At 45.7% G+C, this 25,736-nt stretch overlaps 1 protein-coding gene across 1 annotated transcript in view; it reads right to left on the reverse strand.

Annotated features, from left to right (window-relative positions):
* Positions 1–13,868, reverse strand: part of AFF2 (ALF transcription elongation factor 2) — a 306,688-nt gene extending 292,820 nt beyond the window's left edge. Inside the window, exons 1-2 of the mRNA XM_047098309.1 lie at positions 13,785–13,868; positions 3,733–4,593 (exon numbers count right to left, since the gene is read on the reverse strand). Of these exons, the coding sequence (XP_046954265.1) occupies positions 3,733–4,533 (801 nt within the window). The 5' untranslated portion in view covers positions 4,534–4,593; positions 13,785–13,868. The remainder of the gene's footprint in view (positions 1–3,732; positions 4,594–13,784) is intronic.
* Between the last annotated feature and the right edge of the window lie 11,868 nt (positions 13,869–25,736).

A 25,736-nucleotide genomic window follows, 5' to 3' on the forward strand; every position in this document is an offset into this window, starting at 1 on the left:
ATAAAGCTACATTTATTAACAAATTCATTTCCTAATAAAATACCATCTGCAAGTACCCTCAGTTTCCACTGGATATAAATAGGCCTTTTACTGTTTTCAGATGCAGTTCCCAGAAAATTCTTCTAAGCTCAACTGAAGAACACATCAGTCTTTTTCTTTTCTCCTTTTTTTTTTTTTTTTTTTGGTTGCCTGGAATGTTAGTAAATTCTGTAAAACTAAGTTTTTAAACAAATTTTGTTCCAAAAGCATGCTTCAGTTGAAAAGCTGACCTTTCGCCATAAAGTTGGTTAGACTTCTAGAATCCTTCTTATTGATACAGAAATTCGAAGAAGCCAGGAAATATGTCAAGGATGGGCCATAAGTAACACTTCTCCACTCCAGACAAGCACAGACACAGAAAAGAACAAGGGCATAGGCACGTGCTCGTGTCATTTCAATAATAGTTTGTGTCTCCCAACTCACAAATATATTAGTATCTGCTTATTTGTGTATCTTAGAACGCGGTCTGTTTCCTGGGCATTCAGCCCCCCACTGCTCCCAAATGCACTTCACTAACACACGGGTCGACCTCCTCTCACTAGAACCAGGGACAGAGATGGGAATACACAAAGAGACCCTCTTTGTGACTGCTCTCTGGACAAGCCCTTTTAAGTAATAACTCCAAGGAATGCTGCCACTCATCAACGATGGCTACTTTGACTGGGGACCCAGAACCCAACGCCTGGACCTCTCGGCGCCAGGGACCGGGGCTGAATTCTAATGCTAAGTGCTTTTGAAAAGTGCATCAAGATTTAATAGGGTGAATTTCCAGCCTTGGTCAGAGTTTTAGCCACATAAATTCCATTAGGTGCAAAGCTCCATAATGCTCCACCCCGTCTATATTTATGCCTATGTTTTAATCTACACCCTTCTAAGCTCCCTGTCAGGCTGTCAATCTCCGGTTTCCTTTCCTCCTACCCTTGCTTTTCATATTGCCTTTGAAGCCAGGATGTTCTCCTGACTTGAGGGCCCTAAGCTTGTGTCTACCCCTCTTTCAAATCCTTTCTTGAGACCAATATTTTAAAATAAGTACTCTCTTCACTGATCTCTTACCGTGACTCTATTGCACCTGACCCATTTTTCATACAAGGCTCTACCAAAGTCTATTTGTACTGTCACCAAAGGCTGCGTGCACACAGGCTGCTCCTTGGATCATCGTCTCCGGAGTGAAGATAGCTCAGACTCTCTTTGGAAATGTACCTCTCATTGGTGCGCCAGAGTGCTGAGCAAAAGCATGAAGTCGTTTCTGAATCTGGGTCAGCCATGTCGTGAATGTAGAAGAGAGGGGATTACAACAGAGTGAATCTCACTGGGTCTGTGACTTGTCACTCCGCTAATGAGGTATGGACATAGGCTGACAGACCCCTTGATGGGCCAGTACAACTCCCAGACCAGTCCTGAGTGATGGCGCTGCCGTGGGAGGAGGGAACACCACCAGGTACCGGGGCAAGAGAAGGGACAAGAACAATATCCCAGCCTCTCATTATACTCGTCTCTCAATGCACGTTTCCTTGTGGATGTTAAGTATTACAATCCTGTGTGAAGTCATCCAGTGGAAATTAGGATTAGGACTTCCCAATGACTGTGCAGGAGCAGAGCAGAACGAGACACGGGCGATCAGAGTCCAATTAAAGAGATACAACGAACGATGGATTTTCTAGCAACCGTTTACCTTTTCCGTGTGAGTTGCTTCACATCGTGGCTTCGAAAATGTACTCAGGTAACCCATTTTCAAATTCATTCACTCAGCAAACACTTATTAAGTCGCTACCACGTACCAGGCATTTGCTAGGCGCTCGGGATACAGAGAAGAATGGGACGTTCCTTGCTCTCAAGGAGCTCACAGTCTAATAGAGGACACAGACACATCAACGGGTAGCTATGATACACGAAGTAAGTGCCAGTCAAGGGGTACGTAAGGCGCTAGAGGACTCCAGAGGGAGCAGTCTGTAGTAAGCCTGCTGGAATTAGGGAAGCTTTCACAGAGAAAGGAACAATCGGGTAGACCTGAAGGAGGAACAGGACTTCACCGGAAGACAAGGGAGGGTGGGGACAGATGCTCTAGGCCGAGAGAACAGCAGGCACGAAAGCAAGGAAGCGTGACAACGCGTGACATGATGGGGAGCCACAGGCAGCTCCATGTGGCTGGGATTTCATCTGTGCACGAAGAGACGGTGAAACGTGAAGTCAGAGGAGAAGCATGGAATCGGCGGGAAGAGCTTTGTACGCGGGACTAAGAGATTTGGACCTTGTCCGGGGAGCGATGAGAAGGCACTGAAGAATGCAAAGCAGGGGTGACGTGGCTACGTCAGCCCACTGGGTCAGCCCGAATGGAGGATGGTTTGGAAAAGAGGTGACACCAGAGGGAGGGAGAGCAGATAGGAGGGGCTGTCTGTGGGTGCCCACGGGCGCTCCGAAAGGCGGTGAGGGTGAAGAGGTGACAGGCTGGGGAGATGCTCAGGGGGAAGCTTGACAAGACTTGATGAATGATGAGAAGCGAAACCGCCTCAGAAATGAAACAGTATTAAAAACACGCATTCGGAAAATACAACCCTCAGCCCCACTCCTCCCCTTCTTTTGTGTTCCCATCATCCTCTGACATCCCCACATCTGCTGAGTACGGATAACGGCGGAAGGGCCAGAGGTGCACATGGTCAGACTTCTGTAATTGAGACACCACTACCTCAGAATCTGCAACAATTCACACAGACTGTCTGTGACTCCTATTGAGTAAGAATTTCAACCTACTTTCTTCCTCTGTGTCTTTTCAAGCCTTTAGGCACCAGTAACAGGAATCCAATCTAAAAGCAGTGGCTTCTTCCAATCAAGACTTGAGGAGCAGTAGGCAGCCGCTTACATGGTGGTGTCTGAGGGGCACCCAATATATGTCCCCCACCCAGGGACCACAAGGCCTGGGATCCAATCATTAGCGATCCATTCCTTTGGGAGAGGCTTTGGTCCCTCCGACTTCTCTTTCATAAGGCAATGACTCCTGAGATGGGTAGGACAGTTAGTCATTCTAAACCCAGCGGCACTGTGGTTGAGCATATGCCCTTGGCTTTGACAGAAGGGGTCAAGGTAGTGTAAGAGGGCTATGTAGGTACCTGCAGAGGAAGGTGGTGCAGAAGGGAGGACTGAGGGATACAGAGGATAACGTTAGGATCTTGCCAAGGAATAGCCCCCACAAGCACTCAAGAAACTAAGATTCTTAAGGAATGCCTTCCACTTCCGATGCCAGCAAATCACACTTGTACAGTCTTGTACCTTAAGGAACTTCTGTGTTTTATGCTTATGACCTGCTACTTGCTAGTGAAGGCCTACGGTGGCTCACAATCTTTTCAGGGACCTCATACTGCTTACGACCAATTACAATCTCCAGTGTTACTAATCTGTACATATTGCTACAGGTGCACTCTCTGAAACTATTTTAGAAGTCCAAATTTTCATTCACTCAGACTGACCTTGTCTGCTGCCATTCCACATTACGGAGATTTAACTGTATTTGCAGAATGTTAATCAGTCAAGTCACAAGCCACAGAAGATCAAGACTCAGACTCTGACCTTGAAGAGTCTCATCTACGGCTCAAGAAGGTAAATAAGAGGTGCTTGTGAATACTTGATTATAGCGGTGAGAGAAGTGAACTAAAAAGAAAAAAAAAGAAAGAAACAAACAAAACTTGAAAAATTACTTACTTCACTTGTTTGGAGAATCGTGAACTTGGGCAGTTTGGGCTTTGAACTGGCCGCACTGGGTTTTCCATCCAACAGTGATCCGAATGACAGATTCCCAAAGCTGTTCTCGAATTCAATGGAAGGTTTCAGTGTCGGAGGGATGTCCGGTGCCTGGTCCTGGCCATCCATGGGTCTGACATACGCGGTCGGTTTTTGCTGCCCCATGTTTGTTTTGCAGTAAAGCCCTGGTGGAAAGTTCTGAACCGAAAGGCCACTGCTGGGAGCTAACAAAGAGGAGGCAACTAGGGGAGACCCAGGAGCGTGCACTGTAAATTCAGATTCTTCTGGCGAGACGGACTGAAAGATTTCTTTGAAAGCATCCCCTCCACTGGACTTGAGGCTATTGTCTTCCTTCGCAGATGGGTTGGACTCTTCAGCGGCCCCGACCTGAGGCTGTTCAGCCGGGTAGACGAAGAAGTCTTCCAGTCGGGCTTGGGGCTGGTCTTGCGCAGGCAGCTGCATCTTGTTTGGCTGGCTACTGGCCTGGCTGGCTGGTACAAGGCTAGCGTTATGACCATCCCGTGGCCAGTCAGCTTTTGATTTCCTGTTGCCGTGTATTAGAGTGGAATTCAGTATCACGACAGAAGGCGGAGGCATTGGGGCCGAGGGGTGAGTGTTATCCTGGTGAGGTGGGAGCATTCGGTTCTTTTGCTCGGGGAGAAAGCTTGGCTCGTTTTTGTTGATGGGAGGCTGGGGCACAGAATTCTTTGGGATTCCCACTAGATGATTCTGATTAGAATGGTTAGTTAGCAAATCCTTCATCTCATCATAGTTTCCCAGCGTGTTCTGGACTCGGTTGGCAAGTGCATCACCTTTGTTTGTCTAAAATAACAAAAAGATGGGGGTGGGAGGAGAGAGAATGAATAGGTTTGTGTTTCCTAATGTTAATGTTTCAAACAGATGTCCTAAGCAGACTAGCATATAGGGTTCTTTAAAATTCTCATGCTGCCGTATAATTTCATACTTTTCATGTGCTATGTAAGAAAAAAAAAAAAAAAACCAGTAACACTATGGAAAGAGCCTCTTGGAATGAGCTGTGTGATTAACGTTTGTATACTCCCTGGCCTATCCTTAAACGTGCTCATTGGGAGAAAGTTTTAAATGACGTCGCTGAAGAATTTTATTAGCAAAATAACTTCTTTTAGGTCAGAGGAGCTGAACCGTTACATTCCACGTTGTGAGGGACAACTTCAGCCTGGTGAGCCCGGGAATTGTAATGGAACATTCGACTTATGTTTGTTCTTGACACGTCAGCCCTTTGCGCCACATTATACCATGAAAAAGGCTTAGCCCATTGGATAAGGAAGTCGGTGAAATCGTGCGGTCGTGAATATATTGGTTCAGAAAAGCTCAACATCTAATTGAGCTGACATGACTAAAGCGAATCTAATTCCTTTTAATGAAAGGACTGTATAAATTACTAGTGTCTGCCTACACATTCTGGGGGCAACTGTGTTTACGTATTGATGATTCATACTTGTTTGCTTTGAAATGGTGCAATTGTTCATCAACACTGACTCAAGCTCTCCTGTGTCTTTTCAATGATTCAGAAAAAAATTTATTCAAGGACTTAAACCGCTGCTTACGTAAATCAAAACAAAGTCAGATTTCCAAAGTGATGTTGGCCACTAAATCATTCTGTGGGCAATCAACATACCGGCTCTATCTTCCCCTGCAGGAAATACTAATCTTGTTAAAATGGCTGTGGTTGTTCTTAAAACAATTAAGTTCCTGCATGGGTTTCTGTAATACAGAAAGCACAGCTATCAGAACTAGAAAACGGTGGCTAGCTACATACTTGGAAATGACTTTGACAAAAGCTCAGCTGTTCATCTCCGAGAGCGCCTTTTTATAATTCCCTTTACCTGCCCAAAGGTGTTCTCAAAACAAGCGGTTGAATTCAGAAGGGCAAAGGACTTCTTTGTGCTTAGGCTGCACTATCCTGGCCCAAGATATTGCAATGAAACACGGCGACTGGCATCCGTGGGGCCATGTGGCAGCAGGACCACTGGATGGGGAAGACAGCCACCCTACGTCACCTCTGGCTCCCAGGAGCCATAGGCGTGCCCTCCGTGCATGGGAGGCAGTGACAACTTCCCCATGGATACCGCCTCCACTGCAGATAGAGGTTTAACATCTCAGGTTTCTCATTTGCCCTTAACACAGCCCCATCTCCTGGCATACACGGGGGTGTGCCTATCCAAGCCTGGGATTTCAGACTAAACCTAGGCTGTATGGCCGTGTGCTGTTCTCTGTATGTGAGGATGGAAGAGGGTGCAGATGAATGGAGGGTGAAGTGCAGGAAATGGATGAAATCACCCAGAGAAAGAAAATACAGAACGAGAAGATCAGGCTCGGGAGGCAACCCTGGGGAACATCAACCTTTAAGCGACTGAGAAAAGAAGAGGAACCGGCAAAGGATACCAAGAAGGAGCGACCAGAGAGGGAATCAAACCGGTGACCTTGGCCCCGTTGTTAACATGGTCTCCATAGAGTGTATACAGTATCCAACTCACAGCATGTGTGAAATCATGGAAGACATTTCCAAAGAAATGAGGGCAATTAGGGAAATACGATTCCAGAGATTAAGGAAAAGTATGTTAAATATATGTTAAAAGGGTTCTGTTGGGGAGGGGGAATTTTAGAGATCCAATAGATGTCCATTTTAGTTTTCCTATCCACAAGAACATCTGATATTGCCTCACATGCAACACTGGTGCTAAAGCAGTGATGAAACAATTAACATTCCATATAATCCTCAGCCGAATAATCGCTCCGTTTTCAGAAGTACATTTGAAAGGCATATTTAATAGATAGATATGAGCAGAACTCATTTTTATTCCCTGAAAAATCCCTACGTTTGTCCATTTTAATGGGATAAATTAGTCTTCAGCTAAGGCCAGAATAAACTTTGTATATACAGTGGGGTCTCCTTTGATGACGTTGTACAAACGAACCATTTGGGCAGCAGCCAAAACCAGTCTCCCTCCTATTCAGACCCTCAATTCAAAACAAGGAGATCTCATCATGCTGAAAGCCCAGTACAAATTTGATGCAAACTTTAAATACCTGCGAAGTTGTTCTGGTCCCTCAAACAGTTTACCTCTTGGGTCAGATTATTGCTTAACGAACACTAATACCTGGCTGTCTCCAAATGTCTGAACTGTTTATTTCCCATTTCAAACACCTTTAGTTTACATTGTCTCATTTTAATGAATTTGGATATGCTTCCTTCCCTTAGACAAAGAGAATTCTATAAGCTGAGTGCTTTTCCTTTTTGCCTTAGCTACCAGGAAGCTCAAAGCTCAACTTACCCAACTTTCACTGAAAGGTTACTGGACTTTCATTGAAAGTTCATTGAATTTCCACTGAAACTGAGTTCTACAGAATCAGAACCTTGGCCCGTGATACCAAAAAGACCACCACAATACCTCAAAGCCCCTGAGAAGTAATTCACTCTCTCCGGGCCAACACAATCAAGTCTCAAGAAACTTGAGACTCATCTGCTTGCAAGCAAGCTAGTTTAGCAGCAAAAAAAGGGGCCACCCACACTCATCTTTTCTTCAATGGGGAGAACCTTGGTTAGGTTTTAATGTCTCTTTATTAACTTCGACTGTTATAATGATCTGGGCTTCCAATGCATGCTAAGATTTTTTTTCCCATCTCTAGGTTTTGAAATTAGGAGACCTTCTAACCTGGCCAATGTCTAAAACTGTATCTACGTAAATAAAATCAGAGGAAAATTAAAAGTTCTCTCAATTCGTCCAGAAGGTCAACCTCCTACCATACAGGGTATGCTACAGTAATGATTTCTTTTCCTGCATAAAACTACGAGCTCTTAAAAGTCAAAGACCGCCTTTTGTTCGCCTTTATATCCTCAAGGCTTAGCACCATGTCAGATGCACATCAGGTACTCAAAAACTCGTTGCTAACACGAACAGAATCAAATTATAATTCATACCCTACCTATATCAAAATAAAGGATTTGCAACAGCTTGGAGTAAAAGGTACATCAACAGAAAAGCAAAAGCCAGGCTACCTTGGTTACCGTGATTGAACATTCAATTGAACTTTGAGTTTCCTGGTAGCTAAGGCAAAAAGGAAAAGCTCCCAGCTTATAGAATTCTCTTCGTCAGATGGAAGGAAGCAGACATATCCTAATTTATTAAATAAGACAAATGGCTTTCAGCTACTAAAACGTAATAGGAATTCTTCTCATTGGTTCAGTTACAAGAACCTCTGTACAATAAAACCATTTTTTTCAGCCCCAATTTCACAGAAGATGCAAAGATGATCTTTATGTGGCTTTTTCTTACAATGACAAAAAACGAGTGTGTTGCATTAAAGTCTAACTCGGTGAAGGCATATCTCTATGTGGAGTTAGGGGGCTAGGCTAATGGCTCCAGGTATGGGGATTTCCTGTGCACAAATGACCTAGGGGCGGAGCTGAGACAACTTGGAGGAACGAAGGGATGTCCACTCCCTTAGACTAGCTTTCTCACAGAGCAATGGTCTCAGAGAGACTCGTGAGCGGAACTGCACAGCAGACAGTTGGAGGTTGAGTTCACTGGCGACACTTTCTGAGTTGCTGATCGAAGGAAGAAGATCCACATGCTTTGCATAACAGACGTGCTGCGGCTACAGGTAGGAATTGCCACGGTCATGCTTAAGACACATACTGGCAAATTCAACACAGTCACGAGGCAGGGTTAGGACAGAGGACACACAGACACATAGCCTCAAAAAGTCCACCACTGAACAATCTCCGAATAATTACCAGTACAGTCCAGGTCGCCTGAGTCGCCTCTCTGCCTCTCCACCACCAGAGCTGGGTGACTGTCAACCAGTTTTTAAATTTCTCAAGATGTAGCTATGAGAGCTACCAGACAGAAAACCCAATGGGGCCTGAAATACATTTATGCACACCCGCACGATGCACTCTCATTATACACCACAGCAACTTGTGATTCACACTCCACATGTTCTGTTTCACCCTCCGGAGTCTTAGTAATCCTATTAAGGAGCAAGGTATCCTTGGCAGTCTTGATTGGACATTATAAACATGGCAAAAATGAAATTTAGCCATTTCAATCAATTACAGCCTTCTTTCAATAGGCCGATTCTTTCCTTCCCGTGCTAGATAATTGGTTGATTCTTAAAGGTAACCTCTGCAGCTATTACTTTCTAAGTAATCACAATTTCTCCATCATCAAGGAAATGCATTTTCCAAGTATTTTCAGGCATAAATTACACGTCTGGTTTGTGGCTCATGACTAACAGCACTCCTCCATTTAAGCTTTTTGCCTCTCATTACTTTAGGAAATGCAAAGTTGCCTCAGTTTGCTTCTAATGCTATCTACAAATCAGTAAGTAGAAGTTCATTGCAAGACTAATGTCCTAGGAGGCTATTTGTACCATGGCATTTCTTTTTAATAAAAGTCACAAAATAATTTAAGTTTGGGGGCTCATTTTTTCCTTTTATTTCATTGTGGCTAATGCGTGTGATTTAGTAATTCCTTTTTCTCTAATTGTAATAGTTTTACAGTTAATCTCTCTAAGCTGTAAGTTGTTATTTCTTTCTTTAATTATAATAACAATGGTCTCTTGAACTTGTACAGCACTTGCCAGATTTCAAAGCAAGGTCTCCCAGCTCGTTTGACTTGATCCTTACAACACGCACATGACTCAACAGAGCAGCTCTGATCTCAGTCTGCCTTCTACCTCCCCGACCCAAATGACCTTGGGTAAGACACTTAATCTCTCTGTGCCTTGCTTTCCTCATTCTTGCAGAGCTGCAAAGAGCTAGAAATTGTTAGTTGTTGTTGCTTTCTCATCATTATATTATTATCAGGGATTCTTTGATATCAGGTGTTCTTATTCAGTTCACAGAGGAGGAAACTATAGGTCAGAGGAACGAAGTTTCTTCACCCAAGTCACACAGGAAGTAAGCTTATCAGGTCTTCTGACCTCTTATGGGAGGATAAACAGCTTCCTGTGACAGATACTGAACCACACAGAACTGGGTCTAGATTCATCACTTACATGAATATGAAGCAGCAGAGAAGTCACCTCGCCTCTCTGAGCCTCAAATTCCTTGTGGTCAACATGAGGAAAATGAGGACTCCAGCTGCCATAAGGACTAAACACACATGTATAAAGCCCTAGCACGTGCCTGGCGTTCGGTAGGCACTTGATACATGCCAGGTCCTTGTCCCGCCCAGTCTTTCCACACTAACCTGACATGGCAGAGAGCTTCACAGTCTTCAAGTGCTTTTGAAGACCTCCTTCTCAGCACCACAGCACAAAGTCAGATTTGAAAGTTATAAGCGAAAAACACAGCCATCACCAACCAAATCTAGGGGTGGTCAACATTCTTTCCATTCTGGGAACGGTACGGGTGAAGCAAAGAACGGAAAGAAACCAGCCAGGCTGATAAGAGATCACCATTTCTCCTAACTGCCAAGAAAGGGCAGTGGGTCTTAGGGACCGGTACTCATTGGCTACTTTATGAACTACCAACACCATTGGACAACTGATCAGGCCGCGTTGTAGGCTTCAAGATGGCAAGAAGTTTCCTGAAAGTCCCGATCCACCACCAGGAGTTCTGATTTTTAATTTGATAAGCATTCCTACCACAACCCTAAGGAAGGGGTTATGGTATGTCCTTGTCTCTACCAGTGGACCGTGGGCCAGCTCTAAAACTCCCATTGCCACTGGCATGTCCAGATACTCCAAGGGTGTCCATACTAGTCCAGGCTCGGGGAGTTTATGGAGATGCACACCAGTTCTAGTATCATAGTATGAGAGGAAAGGAAAGGTATACTCCCCAGTGATCTCCCAGGGAACCCTGAACATGGACACAGCACAAGATGGCAGCTGATCATCAAAGCAATGGAGGAAGAAAGAATTCCTAGGTCATCAACCAATACCTTAATTCCTTTCCTATACAGTCTTGAGAAGAACAAAAGCTCTTCCTGATCAAGAAGCATAAAGGCAATAGGCTACTAATCACACAACGGCCTGGCTCTGGGCTAGACTAATGTTCCCATCTAGTGTCCCTACCTGATATACCCTTGTCATAGCAAGACAGATGACTTTCGAAAACTTCTGACAATGTTGATAACAGGTTTTTTAATAACTGCCTACTCAAAAATATACTGCTTACATCTAAAAGTGAACATGCATCTGCATCACAGGCCTTGTTAACAAGAGATGGCATTTACCTTAAAGATACAAGACCATTAATTCAACATGACTTAAATTATAAAGGGGGGAGGATGAGCCAAGGGTCCCATGCCTCATAATAGTGTTGGGCATGAAGTAGATTTTGAATTCTAAGCATGACTCTTGAGGAAAGCTGACTTTTCTAACTCATCCAAAGATAAGACATAAAACTCATCTGGTTATTCCTCTTAAGAAGGGACAAGGCATCTATCATCCTTGGACTCTCCTCCATTTTCCGGAAAAAATGGAGGCCACAACATCTTGCCCTTCCCCCAGTCTTTCTTCTACTCTCCTGCTTTGCTCTCAACCTAATATTCCTTCCCACTCTTCCTCACCATGGCTGGTCACCCTTCACACACGCTTGATTTTGCGTTTGCTCATCTCCTCTGGGAGCCTGCCCCACTCATCACCTCTTCCTCCACTACCTTCACCCTCTCCCTCTCGACGGACATCGGGTCCTTCCCATCAATCTCTAAATGTGTTCACATTTCTCTCATTATTAAAAACAAAGCCTCTTGCATTCCATATAATTTCTTCCCTTACATTCTAACTTACCTTCCTTTCTTCCTCCCTCCATACAAAAACCCGCTGACTTTCTTTCTTTTACCACCTCCCATTTACTCCCCAACCCCAGGCAGTTTGGCTTACCTGCAGTGAGCACCGCCATCAACAATTAAACGACTCTCCCTAAGGTCACTGACCCCCTCCCCCTTAACTACCAAACCAACAGCCACTTTCCAGTCCTGACCTTTCCTGGCCACTCAGACACAGATAACTAACAAATCCTTCCTCTATAAAACCCTGTATCCCCTTGACTTCTATTAAATGATTCTCTTCTCCTTCTCTTCCTACCTCTGTGATCATTCACTCCTTCTTTAGGTTCCTTTCCTGGCTTCTACTTTGCCACCTTGCTTACTGCTTCAATGTTGCTATTCCCCAAGATTCTGACTTTGTCCCTCTTAGTCATCTGATAGCTTCTACCCCCCTGCCTGCTAACACCAAACTCTCTCTCTTGACCACTCTCATTAGCTCCAGATCCCTCCATCCAATGCCTACTGGATATCTCTCCCTTCATATCCCACAGGCATGGTCAAAACAGAATTGTGTTTTTTCTCCACAAGTACCAACCCTGTTTCCTCCTCAACAGTCTGTTAGTGAGACTGCCATACTCTCGAGTCAAAAATACGGGCATCATTCATTCCTGTCCCACGCTTCCCACATCCACGCAGGCAGCCAGTCTCAGCATTTCACCCCACTTGCTCTACCTTAAATCTTGCCTTCCGTGAACTCCCCTTAGTTGACTACAAGGGCCTCTTTATCTGCCTCTAGTTTCCTTACCTCCAACCCACCCTCCACGCTTCCAACATCACCTTTAAAGTTCTTTGTCTGTCCTGGACGTGCCCTTACTTAAAAGCTCTCAGTGACTTCTCTTCATGTGCGGAATTGGGTCCAAACTCCTTGGCACGAGGTACAAATCTCCACGAACCTCTCCCCAGCCCATCTCTGTAGCAGTTACCACGCAGTCACGCCTTCACTCACCATGATGATGTCTACCACTGGGCAAGGAAGTCCTTGAGGGCAGGGACTAGGTCTTGTTCCTCTTTGTACCTTAGTCTAAGACGTGACTAGCACGTAGTGGGCCTTCAATAAGTGTTCGCTAAACCGATCATATCCCTAAATACGTGCATTCAAAGGCACTGTATACATTAAATAAATGGAGATAGGAAAAACGCTTTTTGAAGGATTATACTATTATTGACAGATTGCAAAGCGGTAGGTTAGGTGACCTAACTCTCTTGGCCAGACTCACCGAACTTGGAAGCACCTGAGTCTTAGTCAAGAGCTGCCTACTTATCACAAACAAGGCAGCAAGACTCTGGTCTCACTGGTCACCGATCCAAACAGCTTACTCTCTACCCCAAAGTGGTATTTGTGCCTATGCTGTCCTTTCCTTTTCCAGAAGTCATTGTCTTCTAATTGGTGCCCTTCGAAAATCACAACTCTCAAAAATTTTCTCTATTGTTGTTTTAACTCTTACATCGGTTTTGTTTCATTACAGAAAATTACACTGCTACTAAATCGCAATAAACACCAACCAGCTGCCAGCAATTCCACAAGATTCTTCCCCCCAAACCCCACACATAGAAAGTTCAGCAGTATGAGTGTTGTTGGAGCTACAAACTAGCTAGAATACCACCAGAATGTCAAGCCAGCTACACCAGCCGCTCTGGCTGAGGCGATCTCTTAATCCAGGATTGGTAACCACCGGAGAAAACGATTGGCTTTTCCCTTTCTCCTAGAGCAACGATTTTCAAAGAGCACTCAAACCACTCAACGGCTGCTAGCAATATAAAATGGAAAAGGAAAGCACTGGCCTTGCTAGCAATGGACGGCATTGACCGGGAGGAGAAAGAGACATAGCCGTTGACATTCTGATGAAGTCTTCAGGGGCTGCCTTGCTGATAGCCAGAGTGGGGATAAGCGTCAAGGGGGCACTGCTTGCTGTAGGAAGTGCTGGGCGGGAGAGAACTCCTTGGAGACGGGAAGTCTCACTAGTTCCTTTCAAATCTGACGGTACTCCCCAAAGAAGACAGAATTTGTCTCTGAAGGCTTCCTCAGAAACCTGCGATTGCTCCCAATACAGTGTGTGTACATATTTCATTTGTGAAATATATTCTCCTGGAAATGATTCGGGTGCTTTAAAAATAGATTAAACGTTGATTAGTGTGTTCAAAAATGTAACAAGCAAGCATTTTCCAGAAAGATAAATTACATACATATTCAGCTACCTTGTAGGGCTCCCCAAAAAGATCAAAGCCTGAAGAAAAGAGATCGTCTTCTTGCTGGACTTCTTGATTCCTCCGCTCCCATTCCCTTTTTTTAAGGGCACTACGGTCTTGTTCATAGTGACTGATACGAAAAAAAAAGACAAAAGGAGAAAAAGATTAATTAGTCAAGTCATTCAGCACTCCCTTGTCATCAATAAGAAGAAAAACAATGCAAGGCAACGCTCCCCAAACGGATACCATATAGAGAGCAGAGAAACCTTTTCTTGACCCCCAGTGGGTTTAAGATCCCAGCCAGTTCTTTGGAATACAGAAGAAAATGGAAACTTGCTGATTAGAAATCCTACTCATGCCCACTTAAGCACTGCAGAATCCTCTTTCCTTGTCCTTGCTTGAGTGCTACAGGCAATTAGAGGCTCCCCAAAAGTCAGTCCACTGCACAGAAAGGTCCTGAATTCAGGTTGCTCTGTCGCCAATGGCTCAGGGCTCAGAATTCACAGATACTACAAAGTCCTAAGGGGAAGGGATTAACCAATATGTCACAGACAAACCGTAACTCGGATTGTTAGAGTGAGCCCGTTGTAATGAGATCACAGGAGAGTCAAAGGACTCATTCACTCACACTCCTTCTCACACTGGTCGTGTCGTTTAGGCCTTCTCATAGTTTGTGTCACAGGTGACAACCTTTTAAGGAAACTCTTCAAAAGAAAGGTGTCTGGCTTGAAGTCCAAACCACTAACAATTAAAGAAGGTGATTAAGAGCCTTGAACGACGTTAAGGCACACGTTCTAGAAACACTGTATAGCTCTGTGACTCATTGCATTTCAGGCTTTCCCATGGGAGGTTCAGTACAAAAGCTTCCAGACAATACCTAAGATGTACTCCAGAACCTTAAATTTTATAGAAGGAAATGCTTCCTGATGAAGCAAACAGTTGTCTTCTTCATCAGGCAAGAACGTACACGTTAAACTACAACGTGGGGGCACCTGGGTGGCTCAGTCGGTTAAGCGTCCGACTCTTGGTTTCAGCTCAGGTCATGATCTCGTGGTCGTGAGATCAAGCCCTGTGCCGGGCTCTGCACCGGGCATGGAGCCTGCTTAAGATTCTCTCTCCCCCTCGGCCCTTCCTCCACCACACTTGTGCACTCTCTCTCTCAAAATAAACAAACAAACAAACAATAATCCGGAAGTCTCAAAAGTGGTGAATTCTTTTTGTCCATTGGGTTTCCCCATCCCCTGATTTTGACTGAAATCTTACTCAAAGCGAGTACATATATGCTGGGCAAATTTAAATTATATGAACGTACGTAAAATGCCTAACAGGTGCTGTACAAATGTTGCTTTCCTTCCCCATGTTAATACCGCCATGTTAAGACTTAATTAGATAATTGGCATGCAAATGAACGTAATAGCTAAAGGAATTACAAGAGATACGCTGATCTAAGAGTACAGTCGACAGGTTTTGAATACATCCCAAACCTTAATGCCTATCCTTGGGAGCCGAGTCTGCTCATGAGTATCAGAACTTTTAATTTACAAAATAAGGGCACAGAGCATGAAATATCCACGGCAGCTTAACTAGATATTGATATACGTGGAGTGTGAGATGCCACTACACTTAATCATCCACCTTTCTCCACGGGAATCCTTGAACTGACACATTCAAAGTGACTCTGATAGCCTTCTCTTCCGAATCAACAACACTTCATTTCTCCGATCTAAAAAGTGGCAACGTTTAAAGGATGTTCCAACGTACATTATGCTTTCACAATACAAACAATGCCAGACACAGAGGAGCTCGCCGGGCCGGTCGCAAGAGCGCTCGGCAAATGGTATCGTGCACTGCCCGGGAAAACACAAAGACCCTCCGGAGCGCCACACAAAGCCCAGACCCCACATCTGGGCCCCATCCGGTCAAGAACGAGGCCAAGTCCAGATACCGGAAGGAAGGCGGCCTACGTCTCGTAGTCTCAGACACCATCCACAGGTATTACGGTCGCTGGCATCAGCTCTCATTTCCACCCACGAGTTGAGATCAGAACCCCAACCGGTTACCACCGTGTTGGAGGGCCGCTGTGGGAATCCGCCAGACCTGGCGACGGCTTCAGACCGTGCACACGGAGCCCGAGTTCGACCTCAGCACCATCCGCGGGCCGCTCGTAACCCAAGCCCGTCATCCGTGTGTCAAAATGTAAGAAAGAGAGGGCGTCAGGCGTGGAGGGGGACGAACGAGTTAAAGCAGTACTGGGGGGGGAGGAAGGCCTGTCACAAAGGAAGACACCTCATTTCCTTGCCCTTCCCCAGCACGCGACTCTACACGCAGAAACAAGAGCCCACACCTCAGGCGTCCGAGGAACGCAAGACGCCCGTTTTCTAGCCCTCCGTTCATTCTGTGCACCCGACGGCCCAGAATGACAGGCCCACGGGTCACGTTTAATTCTCCCGCGAAGGGAACCGAAGCCCTCCGGTGCCCCGGCTTGGCGAACCACCTTCCTTCTCCTCTGAGGGAAAAGGCAGAATTCAACCCCTGAAGGAACAGAAGGGGAAGGAGAAGCAAAGGAGACGGCGCTTGGACTCGCGCGACAACCGTCCATGCGGCCGGCAGCCGGGGTACCTCCGGACGCTTTCGACCCGACTCCGATTTCTTAGGAGGCTCTTGGCTCCATTCTGCAGCAGCGCATTAGCCACCAAATTCCAGATGGAAACGGGAAGAGCAGACTGAGGGCGCACAGGGGTGTTATCTGGTGCCGGGAAACTGCCTGCTGCACTTTGTAACCCGCGTCACGGAGGACGGTTAAAGCCTCGCATCTCTGGCGAGAATGAATGTCATCTCCACAGAGCTCCCCCGCCCTTGGAAGGCAACCGACTCTCTGCAACGCGTTCCCCTTTCGCTGGGCACGGCCTTGTGCTGAAAGCTTCACCCGGCGAGGTCTGATGAGGAACGAACTACGCGGCGACGAGGCTTTCGCGGCGGGGAACGTCACCGATTTCTGACTGAAACCAGAATTAGTAACTCGAAGCACCGGCTAATTAAGACCACAGCCGTGTATTTAGCCTCTTGTTATACCTACTGCAGTTTATAATTATGAGGCCCTCTTTATCTACTCAATTAAAGTGCTTCTGATTCACGCAGGTCGTGTCGGAACGTGTGAGCCCCGCAGAGGCCCCAGGAAACTCTGTGACCGTCCCCTGATGACCGGATGTACCTTCACCCGCCCAGGCTCGTTTCCCAGAGGAAAGAAGGGCTCCACAGCCCATGAAGAAACGCTCAAGCCAGAAATCAGGATTAATCACCATATTATTGGTCCGAACAATCCGAATTTACTCACCCTGATGAGGACGGGGAGGGTTGAGCCAAAACTCAACTCAAGGCCTCTCCCTGATAGCAAGTTATACGATGTTCTTCCAACTTTTTACTCCAGGAAATGATGAAATTGGTCACGTTACAGTGGTATGAAAACCACCAAACACCCACAACTCAATTGAGTCTTAATTATCCGAAGGTCGAGAGAGAGAGAGAGAGAGAGAGAGAGACTTCTCTCTCCGGAGCCCCTCTCCCTTTTGGAATCCGTGCAGGGCGTGAGGGTGAGAAGCTTCTCTCTAGAATGGGGCTTTTCTGTTAGCTCCGATTTTGCCCACCCGTCTGTTGCCCTGGCCTCAATGACAGAGAGATTGCCCTCCTTAACACGGGAGGAAGCTAAGACCCTCCTGAGAAGGGCGGGGGGGTTCCTGCCAAGGCCTCACCCAGGTAAACGCAAAGGTGACTTCTCCTTCTCACTCAGATACTCTCCCATCCTGGCACTTAAACCCAATCACGTACACAGGCAACTCCCATTTTCATCACCAGAAGCCACAGGTGCACTCCGAGGACGAGAAAACCCAGAGCACATGCAGATTCGCTGAGATCGAGAAAGTTCCATCGTGCTGTCTTCATTAGCTCACAGTGGTAGCGCAGTCGGGCTGACGGCACAGGCTAGTCTTTTAGAACAAAGGCTGTCAGAACAGGAAGAGACCGTAGCAATCATGCAGTCCCGGTCTCTTCATTTTACAGATGAGGAAATTGAGCCCAGAAAGGTAATGGGCCTCGCAGCAGGTCTGTGGCGGCACCGGAAGGCAAGAACCAGGTTTTCCAGCGCCCAAACGAGTCTCTTCCAAATACCCCACGCTCTGTCTCTTCTGCCGCCTGGGCTTCCATCGAGAAGAAGTATCAGTCCCATCTGCACTCTGTGGGTCAACTTTCCTCAGGATTGTCTTTGATTAGAAATTGCCAGTAGGAAAAAAACTTTAGGAATTTAATTTGGATTCGAGTATAGAAAAACCATTCGTTTCCTTATACCAAACGTACAGACCCTAAAGGGATTGTAAAAATTAACTACATCTGTGGGGAGAAGCTGAGCGAGGGAGAGTAAAACCCAGTTGAAGTCCATTTGCTTTGTGGATTCCATGAAGTTCAAAAATCATCCTTTGCCTAATTCAGTTATTTTACAAAGCTAGTTGGGGACACGTTAATAAAAAACACTGATATCTTTAAATGACCAGCTTGTTTAAAAACACTGCTAACTAATACAGGATTTACTCATTTTCTAATTCAACTGGCACTAAAATACCTTGGTTTTTTTGGCTAATATCTTTGTAAAGGCATAAAAAATACATATTTAATTCACCCAAGAGACAAATGTAAGCTATAACTCACTCCTTATGGTTCTCCTGAATGAACCTCTGCCTTCTCTGAGATTTGTATTTATACTCACTACATGTTCCAGAGCTCCAAGTGGCACTTTTTTTTCAGTAGCTAGTCCTATTTTTAATTTGACATTGACCTAATCTTTACAAAGCTTCTGTTAGTAAGAAAGAAAGAAAGAAAGAAAGAAAGAAAGAAAGAAAGAAAGAATCTCGGCTATTCAATTCCCTCAAAATCACCCCCAAGTTATATACTGCTCATATCCATGGGCACTTAAATGTAAAGTGCTAAATTCAAAACTCTGAAATAAAGCTAAAAGCAGGTCATAGTTGTTTTACACATCTAGGGGAGACACATGAGGACCTGGGATCTGGACATGTGAACATGGTCTTGAAAAGGAGTTTCTACAATCAGTAGAACCTCTAAGTCATGTTCAGACAGCAGGATTCATTGAGACCTCTGCATACAACCAGTCTCTTCAGCAAATGGACTCCCCACAGACGGTGGCTCTCATTTAAAATAAAAAAAAAATCGAGGGCGCCTGGGTGGCTCAGTACGTTTAGCATCCAACTTCGGCTCAGGTCATGATCTCGCGGCCTGTGTGCTGACAGCTCAGAGCCTGGAATCTGCTTTGGATTCTGTGTCTCCCTCTCTGTCCTCCTCCGCTCATGCTCTCTGTCTCTCTCTCTCGAAGTAAATAAATAAACATTAAAACAATTTTTTAAATACATTTATTTTTTTTTAATTTTTTTTTCAACGTTTATTTATTTTTGGGACAGAGAGAGACAGAGCATGAACGGGGGAGGGGCAGAGAGAGAGGGAGACACAGAATCGGAAACAGGCTCCGGGCTCTGAGCCATCAGCCCAGAGCCTGACGCGGGGCTCGAACTCCCGGACCGCGAGATCGTGACCTGGCTGAAGTCGGACGCTTAACCGACTGCGCCACCCAGGCGCCCCTTAAATACATTTAAAAAATCGAGATCGGAACAAAAAGGAGACATTTACTCTCCACATCTGTCAGCTGCCCTTGCGGCCATGCCAATTTCTTTAGGTCTTAGGGAAATGGGGCAGTGCTTATTCTTAGAGTTTTCTTAAATCTGTGCTTTATATTTTTAACATTTATTTAGTTTTGAGAGACAGAGAGAGAGAGACAGACAGACAGAAAGGGGGGAGGGGCAGAGAGAGAGAGGGAGACAGAGGATCCACAGCAGGCTCTGTGCTGTGTGCACAGAGCCGACGTGAGGCTCAAACTCAGGAACCGTGAAATGATGACCTGAGCCGAAATCAAGTCAGCCGCCTAACTGAGCCACCCAGGCGCCTCTAATCTGTGCTTTTTAAAAACAAAGTACACACCAATACTCCCAGAAGTCCTGGCGGGAAACTGGCTCAATATTTCCTTATAGAGGCATCTCAGGGATACCCCTGTTCCCTCCACCTCTGGGAACAAAAGCAAAAATTCAGATCATGCAGAAGCTTTGCCAAGGTCATCTTCCAGTGCGGTGAGGCAGACATTCCAAGAACCACTCTCCTTGCCTTATGTCCGTCACTTAGCTCCCCTTAACTCCCAGTCCCCACCCTCTCACTTAAAAACAAATTATTAACAGTCTTCACTGAGATATAATTCACATATCATGCAATTCACCCACTTAAAGTGTACAACCCAGTGGTTTTCAGCATATTCACAGAGTTCTGCAACTACTGTCGTGATACAGGTTTAGACTATTTTCATAGCTCCAAAAAGAAGCCCTCTACCCTTTGGTGATCACCTCCCACCACCTCCCATCCAGCCTAGCCCTAAGCAACCACTAATCTGCTTTCTCTCTGACTTGGGTTATTCCGGATATTTCATATGCACGGAATTATGTAACATGTGGTCTTTCGTGCCTGACGTCTTTCACACAGCATGGTATTTTCAAGGTCCATCCATCCTGTAGCATGGATCAGTACTCCACTGTATATTCCTGGTCCTGTGTTACTCCATGCTCATTAAGGGGGTTCATTCCTGGGAGCTTACAATGATTTCACTGGGGTGTAAAGCTTCCTATACACAAACAAGCAATGTCAAATACAGATATTGTGAGGAAAATGCTTTTGAAAAGTGTTTGCCTCAGGGGCGCCTGAGTGGCTCAGTCGGTTCAGAGTCTAACTCTTGATTTCAGCTTAGGCTGTGATCTCATGGTTCAGGAGCTCAAGCCCCACATCGGGCTCTGTGCTTGCAGCCCGGAGCCTGCTTGGGATTCTCTTTCTCCCTCTGTCTCTGCCCCTCCCCCACTCACGCATTCTCTTTCTGAAAATAAAGACTTTTTTTTCAAAAGTGTTTGCCTTAGGCTTAGCATGAAATTATTCTGACTAGCCTATGAAACTCCCCAAATGCTGCATTACTTCTAACGTATATCCAATACTCAAGCGGTAAAGACAATCGATCACATCTAGGGATGGCAAAGACCTAGTAAAAACCAAACCCGACAGCAACCAAATAAACAGGTTCTGTGGTTCCTGAAGGTTCTGCGGGGTGTCCAGAAATGACGGCATCCAGATTCAGAAGATCCAAGCCGGGGCCCTACCTCTTTCACTTCGACGTCACTTGATCATTTCTAAAGCACTTTCCATTTCTAAGCCTCAGTTTTGTTATTTGTAAGATGGGAATCATCTTTCTCTTCCCTCTTCCTGCAGGTGGTGTAAAGGTTGAACACGATGAGGGGTGAGAAAGGGTCCTGCAAACTACTAGGAGCTGCTCACATCGTCATGGGCAAGACCACTGGTACCCTGACCATACTTCACCTTCATGACACAAAACTTCACTGCACATTAGTTCACGTGCACCTCACCAACGTCTGGCAAATTAGCAGGGCAGGGAATATTGTTTCCTTTTAAGGATGGGAAACAGAGGCTCGGAAAATTGCTCCAGACTATGAGACAGGGCACCACTCACCTGATTCCTAACCCAGGGCGCTTTCAAAAAGTCTGAGATACTGCTACAGGGCCCACGAAGCCCATCAGATATCCCCTGGGAATTTTTCTCCATAGACTCAAAACTGATCTTTGTGATAGAGGCACCAAATGCCCAGACTCAATTCACAAACTAATACTGACATGAGGCTTAAAATTCTACCTGTTCAATTAAAGTATTTCTTTTTCTTTTTTTAAGATTTTCTTTTTTTAAAGTTTATTTTATTTATTTTGAGAGAGGGAGAGACAGAGAGAGCATGAGTGGGTAAGGGGCAGAGAAAGAGGGGGGGAGAGAGAGAGAGAGAGAGAGAGAGAGAGAGAGAGAATGAATTCCAAGCAGGCTCCACGCTGTCAGTGCAGAGCCCGACATGGGACTTGAATCCACAAACCTTGAGATCATGACCTGAGCATAAATGGGACGCTTAACCAACTGAGCCACCGAGGTGCCCCTAATTTAAAATATTTCTAAATATTCTCAATCTTCTGTCATCTGGCTCTCACCGTTGGCTGTGCATGGGAATCACCCAGGGAAGACTTTATAAATCCTCATGCCCAGGTCACGTGCCAAGACCGAGCGCATCAGAATCGCCCAGAGCGGGTCTCAGGCATCCAATATGAAACAACTTCTGGTCTTCATATATCGGATCATTCATATATAATCTCCTCTATTGGACCCATTTGGGCATGCTTAAATCTGATGGGCCTAACATGAAGGTAAATCAAGAACCAGGCTGTGTAGGGAACAGATGTATTCTATTATGCAGAAATCTACATTGCTAATCTATGTCAGCAGACATGCCTTGAAGGCAAAAAACCGTTATTGCAAGCCTAGACTTGTCAGGCAGAACAACAGTAACACCAACAGCTACTCTCTGTTGATGCCTTGCTCCGTGCCAGGCACCAAGATAGGCATTTTGTGACCATGATCTTCCTTAATCCTCACAAAAACTCCGATGAGGTACCTACCATCCTCACTTTGCAGATGAGGAAACTGAGCTGCACGAAACCCAGGGAGGTTAACAGGCCCAGCATCACACAATTCGTACGTGGTGCCAGCAGAATCGCCGTGGAGGCTGCTAGAATCCCGAGGCCGCCCCCTTAGCCTAAAAGAAGACGCTAGTAGGTCGAATATGGGTGTCGATGATCAACAGTATTCTAAGAGTGCACTAAAATTCCATTTTTGGAGGATTCCATTTTAATGGAAATGCCACTTTTATACAGCATGACCATGAGTCCAGCAGCCGGAAGGTTCCCATCCGCCTGCAGCAGCATTCAGCTTATCAGTAACTTTCTAGAAGCCTGTTGAAATGTACTTTAAAGGCAGTCTTTGCAGTGAAATTAAATTCTTTTGTCCTCACCCACTATAACCGTTGGTGAAGAGACACGGTCCAATATCCATGACTGCCAGAGAGAGGGATCTGTCTCCGCACCAAGTGTTAGTTTCCTCCTCTCCTCGACAGCTCACAATGTGTTAGCTCTCCGTTGACGACAGTGTGCCTGTATCTCCTTCAACTTCATGTCAAGCACCCCTCCTCTTCCATACTCAGGCACCCCACTACAAGAAGACCGTGCTGAACAATACATACATAAACATCCCCAAGTTTCTTTTCTGCTTTCATAACATTTTCTGCGGCTAAGCGTCCCTTTTCCATTTTTATTGCAAATCACTTAAAGAGAACTCTACTTCTGATCCATTTGTCAAAAATGAGAATTCACTATCACTTCTTCTGGCTCATTGACCCCTCGGTAGCACAATCCAGTGTCTTACAAGCACTGCGCATTCAACGTGGCCAAACCAAGAGAGCGGCGAACAACTGCATGACTCAGAACCTTTCAAAAGGACTTCCCGAAGACGAGTAAGGGCCTGGAGTGGATACAATCGCTACAAATAGCCGCAGTGAGAGAGTGAATACAGTAAATGTATGTACTTATAGCTTTAGGACTCTTGAATTGGTTCAAACATTAAAACTATAAACAAATCAAAATGTTACACAGCATTCTCACTCCCACTCTTGCAAGTACCTATCCCGTTCACCACTGCCAATCAAACGTAACCAATTTTATTATTTTCTTGTTTATTCATCCACTGTTTCTTTGTGTACTCTTTAGTGTCGACTTGAAATGATCTCATTTATAGTTCTTTCTTTAAATTAACCAGAGTTGAGACTAGTGCTGAGCTTTAAGGAGCTTCTGGATCTAAGACTTGATCTGCTTGAAGGGAATTTTCGTCATCAGAAACGATCTCAGGGGCGCCTGGGTGGCTCAGTCGGTTGGGCGTCCGACTTCGGCTCAGGTCACAATCTCACGGTTCGTGGGTTCGAGCCCCACGTCAGGCTCTGTGCTGGCAGCTGGGAGCCTGGAGCCTGCTTCGGATTCTGTGTCTCTTTCTTTCTCTGCCCCTCCCCTGCTCACGCTCTCTCTCTTTCAAAAATGAATAAACATTTTAAAAAAATTTTTTTAAAGAAATGATTCTGTGGAAAACAAAAAAAAAGAAAAAGACGAATCCACGGGTCCACACGTAAGACGGCGGCGACAAGCCTTGAGTGTCCTCGATGGCTCCGAAGGTCTTCGGTGTTGGTTGGAATTGTGCCCTGTGGCAGGCAGCAGGCCCCGCTTGGCTGGCCAAGGCTTGGCTTCACCCTCTGCTCTCGCTGGATCTCCTGTCCAGCCCCAGTGGGTCCTGGCGCCGTCCCGTGTGCCACGTCCCCAGCTCCACACCTGTTACCTCCGCAGCCGACCTACACAGCACAGCTCTGTCTTTCGAATTACGAAAAAGCTGCCTGAAGTATTTCCTCTCCATGCCCATTAAATATGGGGAATTCTTTTCCAAGTCAAAAGCCTTCACAGAACCTGGTTTCTCATAAAGGACACTTTTTAAAAGGTGTTTTATTTTCAGCTAGCTATAAGCAAGACAATTTCAATAACTACTTAATTTAAAACAATATTTTCTCAGAAATCAGATTCTTAATTACCTTTAAACTAAGGAAATTAATGCCCTTAACGAGCAGTTTATAATTGACAGCTTTAGGCTGACTCTATTTTCATGTCTCACCCAACCCTTTGATCCTCGTGTACTCACTAATTTTTACCCAGGCAAATTCTACCCCCTAAAGGCTTACCCTTTGGGCCCCCACCTCTCTGTGGCGCAGTCACCTCCCCCACACCCCCAGCCACCACCGGAGTTCTGGCCTGAGCATACAGCCAGGAACACGACATTCAGACTGCAGAAAAGACCCGCGGGGCACAGCCAGCTTGTTCAGGCGTCTACTTATTGTCATGACACCATGCTTGTTTTCTCACGGATCACGTGGACTTGACATTCTCCTGGGTCCCACTTTCTCCTGGGTCCCACTTCTCCCCCTTGCCTTGATGAGGTGTCTGACAAAGGCTGAAGTGTGTTCCCCTCAAAATTCGTATGGTAAAGCCCTGACCCCCGGAACTCAGGTGACCTTACTTGGAAATGCAGTCATCGTGAAGGACATTAGCTAAGTTAAGGTGAGGTCATCCTGGAGGAAGGTGGGCCCGGACTCCAATATGACTGGTGACCTTAGAAGAAGGGGACATTTGAACACAAAGACACACAGGAAGAACGCTACGTGAAGATGGAGGCAGATGAGGGGGCGACGCTGCTGCAAGCCACGGAGCCCCAAAGATGGCCGGCGAACCACCGGAAGCCGGGGAAGAGGCCTGAAACAGATTCTTCCATCACGGCCTTCGAAGGAGCCCACCCTGCCCACACCCGGATCTCCGACTTCTAGCCTCCAGACTGTGAGACGATCCCTGTCTCTTGTTTGAACCTGCCAGTGTGTGGTACTTTGATACGACAGCCCTAGCAAACTAAAACACCCTCAGAACGCGTCTCCGAGGCAGTTCACTATGAAAACGTCAGGCCGCTTCCCGGTGCGGGCAGATGACCGAGACCTCACAACTGTCACCTATTCCTCTCCCTTCTACTCCGGCACCGTGCTCCTCCTTCCCCTCTTTCCAGCTCTGTCTCAGTGAACTGTGGGTGTTCAGTGAGACTGTCACCAGAGAGGAATTGATGCATTTTTTGCTTCCCTTTTATCTGGAAAAGTGCCAAGCTCAGTGTTCAGCTCTTGATATTTTTTTTGACTGACTGAATGAACAAACGACAGGCAAACATATTTTTTCTGCCCAAGTTCAGTGACAAATGTTGACAGAGACATATTAATTAATATATTAATTAGCTTGTCTATTTAATCAACAAACATTTACCGGGTGCCTACGTCACATCAGGCACCATGTTTGGTGCTTAGAAAAAAATAAGACACAGTACGACTCTTTGAGAAATTCACAGCCCAGAAG

This window comes from Lynx rufus, unplaced genomic scaffold, assembly GCF_022079265.1.
Source record: "Lynx rufus isolate CCGP_SWC_20201006 ecotype Redwood Valley unplaced genomic scaffold, mLynRuf1.p SCAF_46, whole genome shotgun sequence".
Taxonomy (NCBI): domain Eukaryota; kingdom Metazoa; phylum Chordata; class Mammalia; order Carnivora; family Felidae; genus Lynx; species Lynx rufus.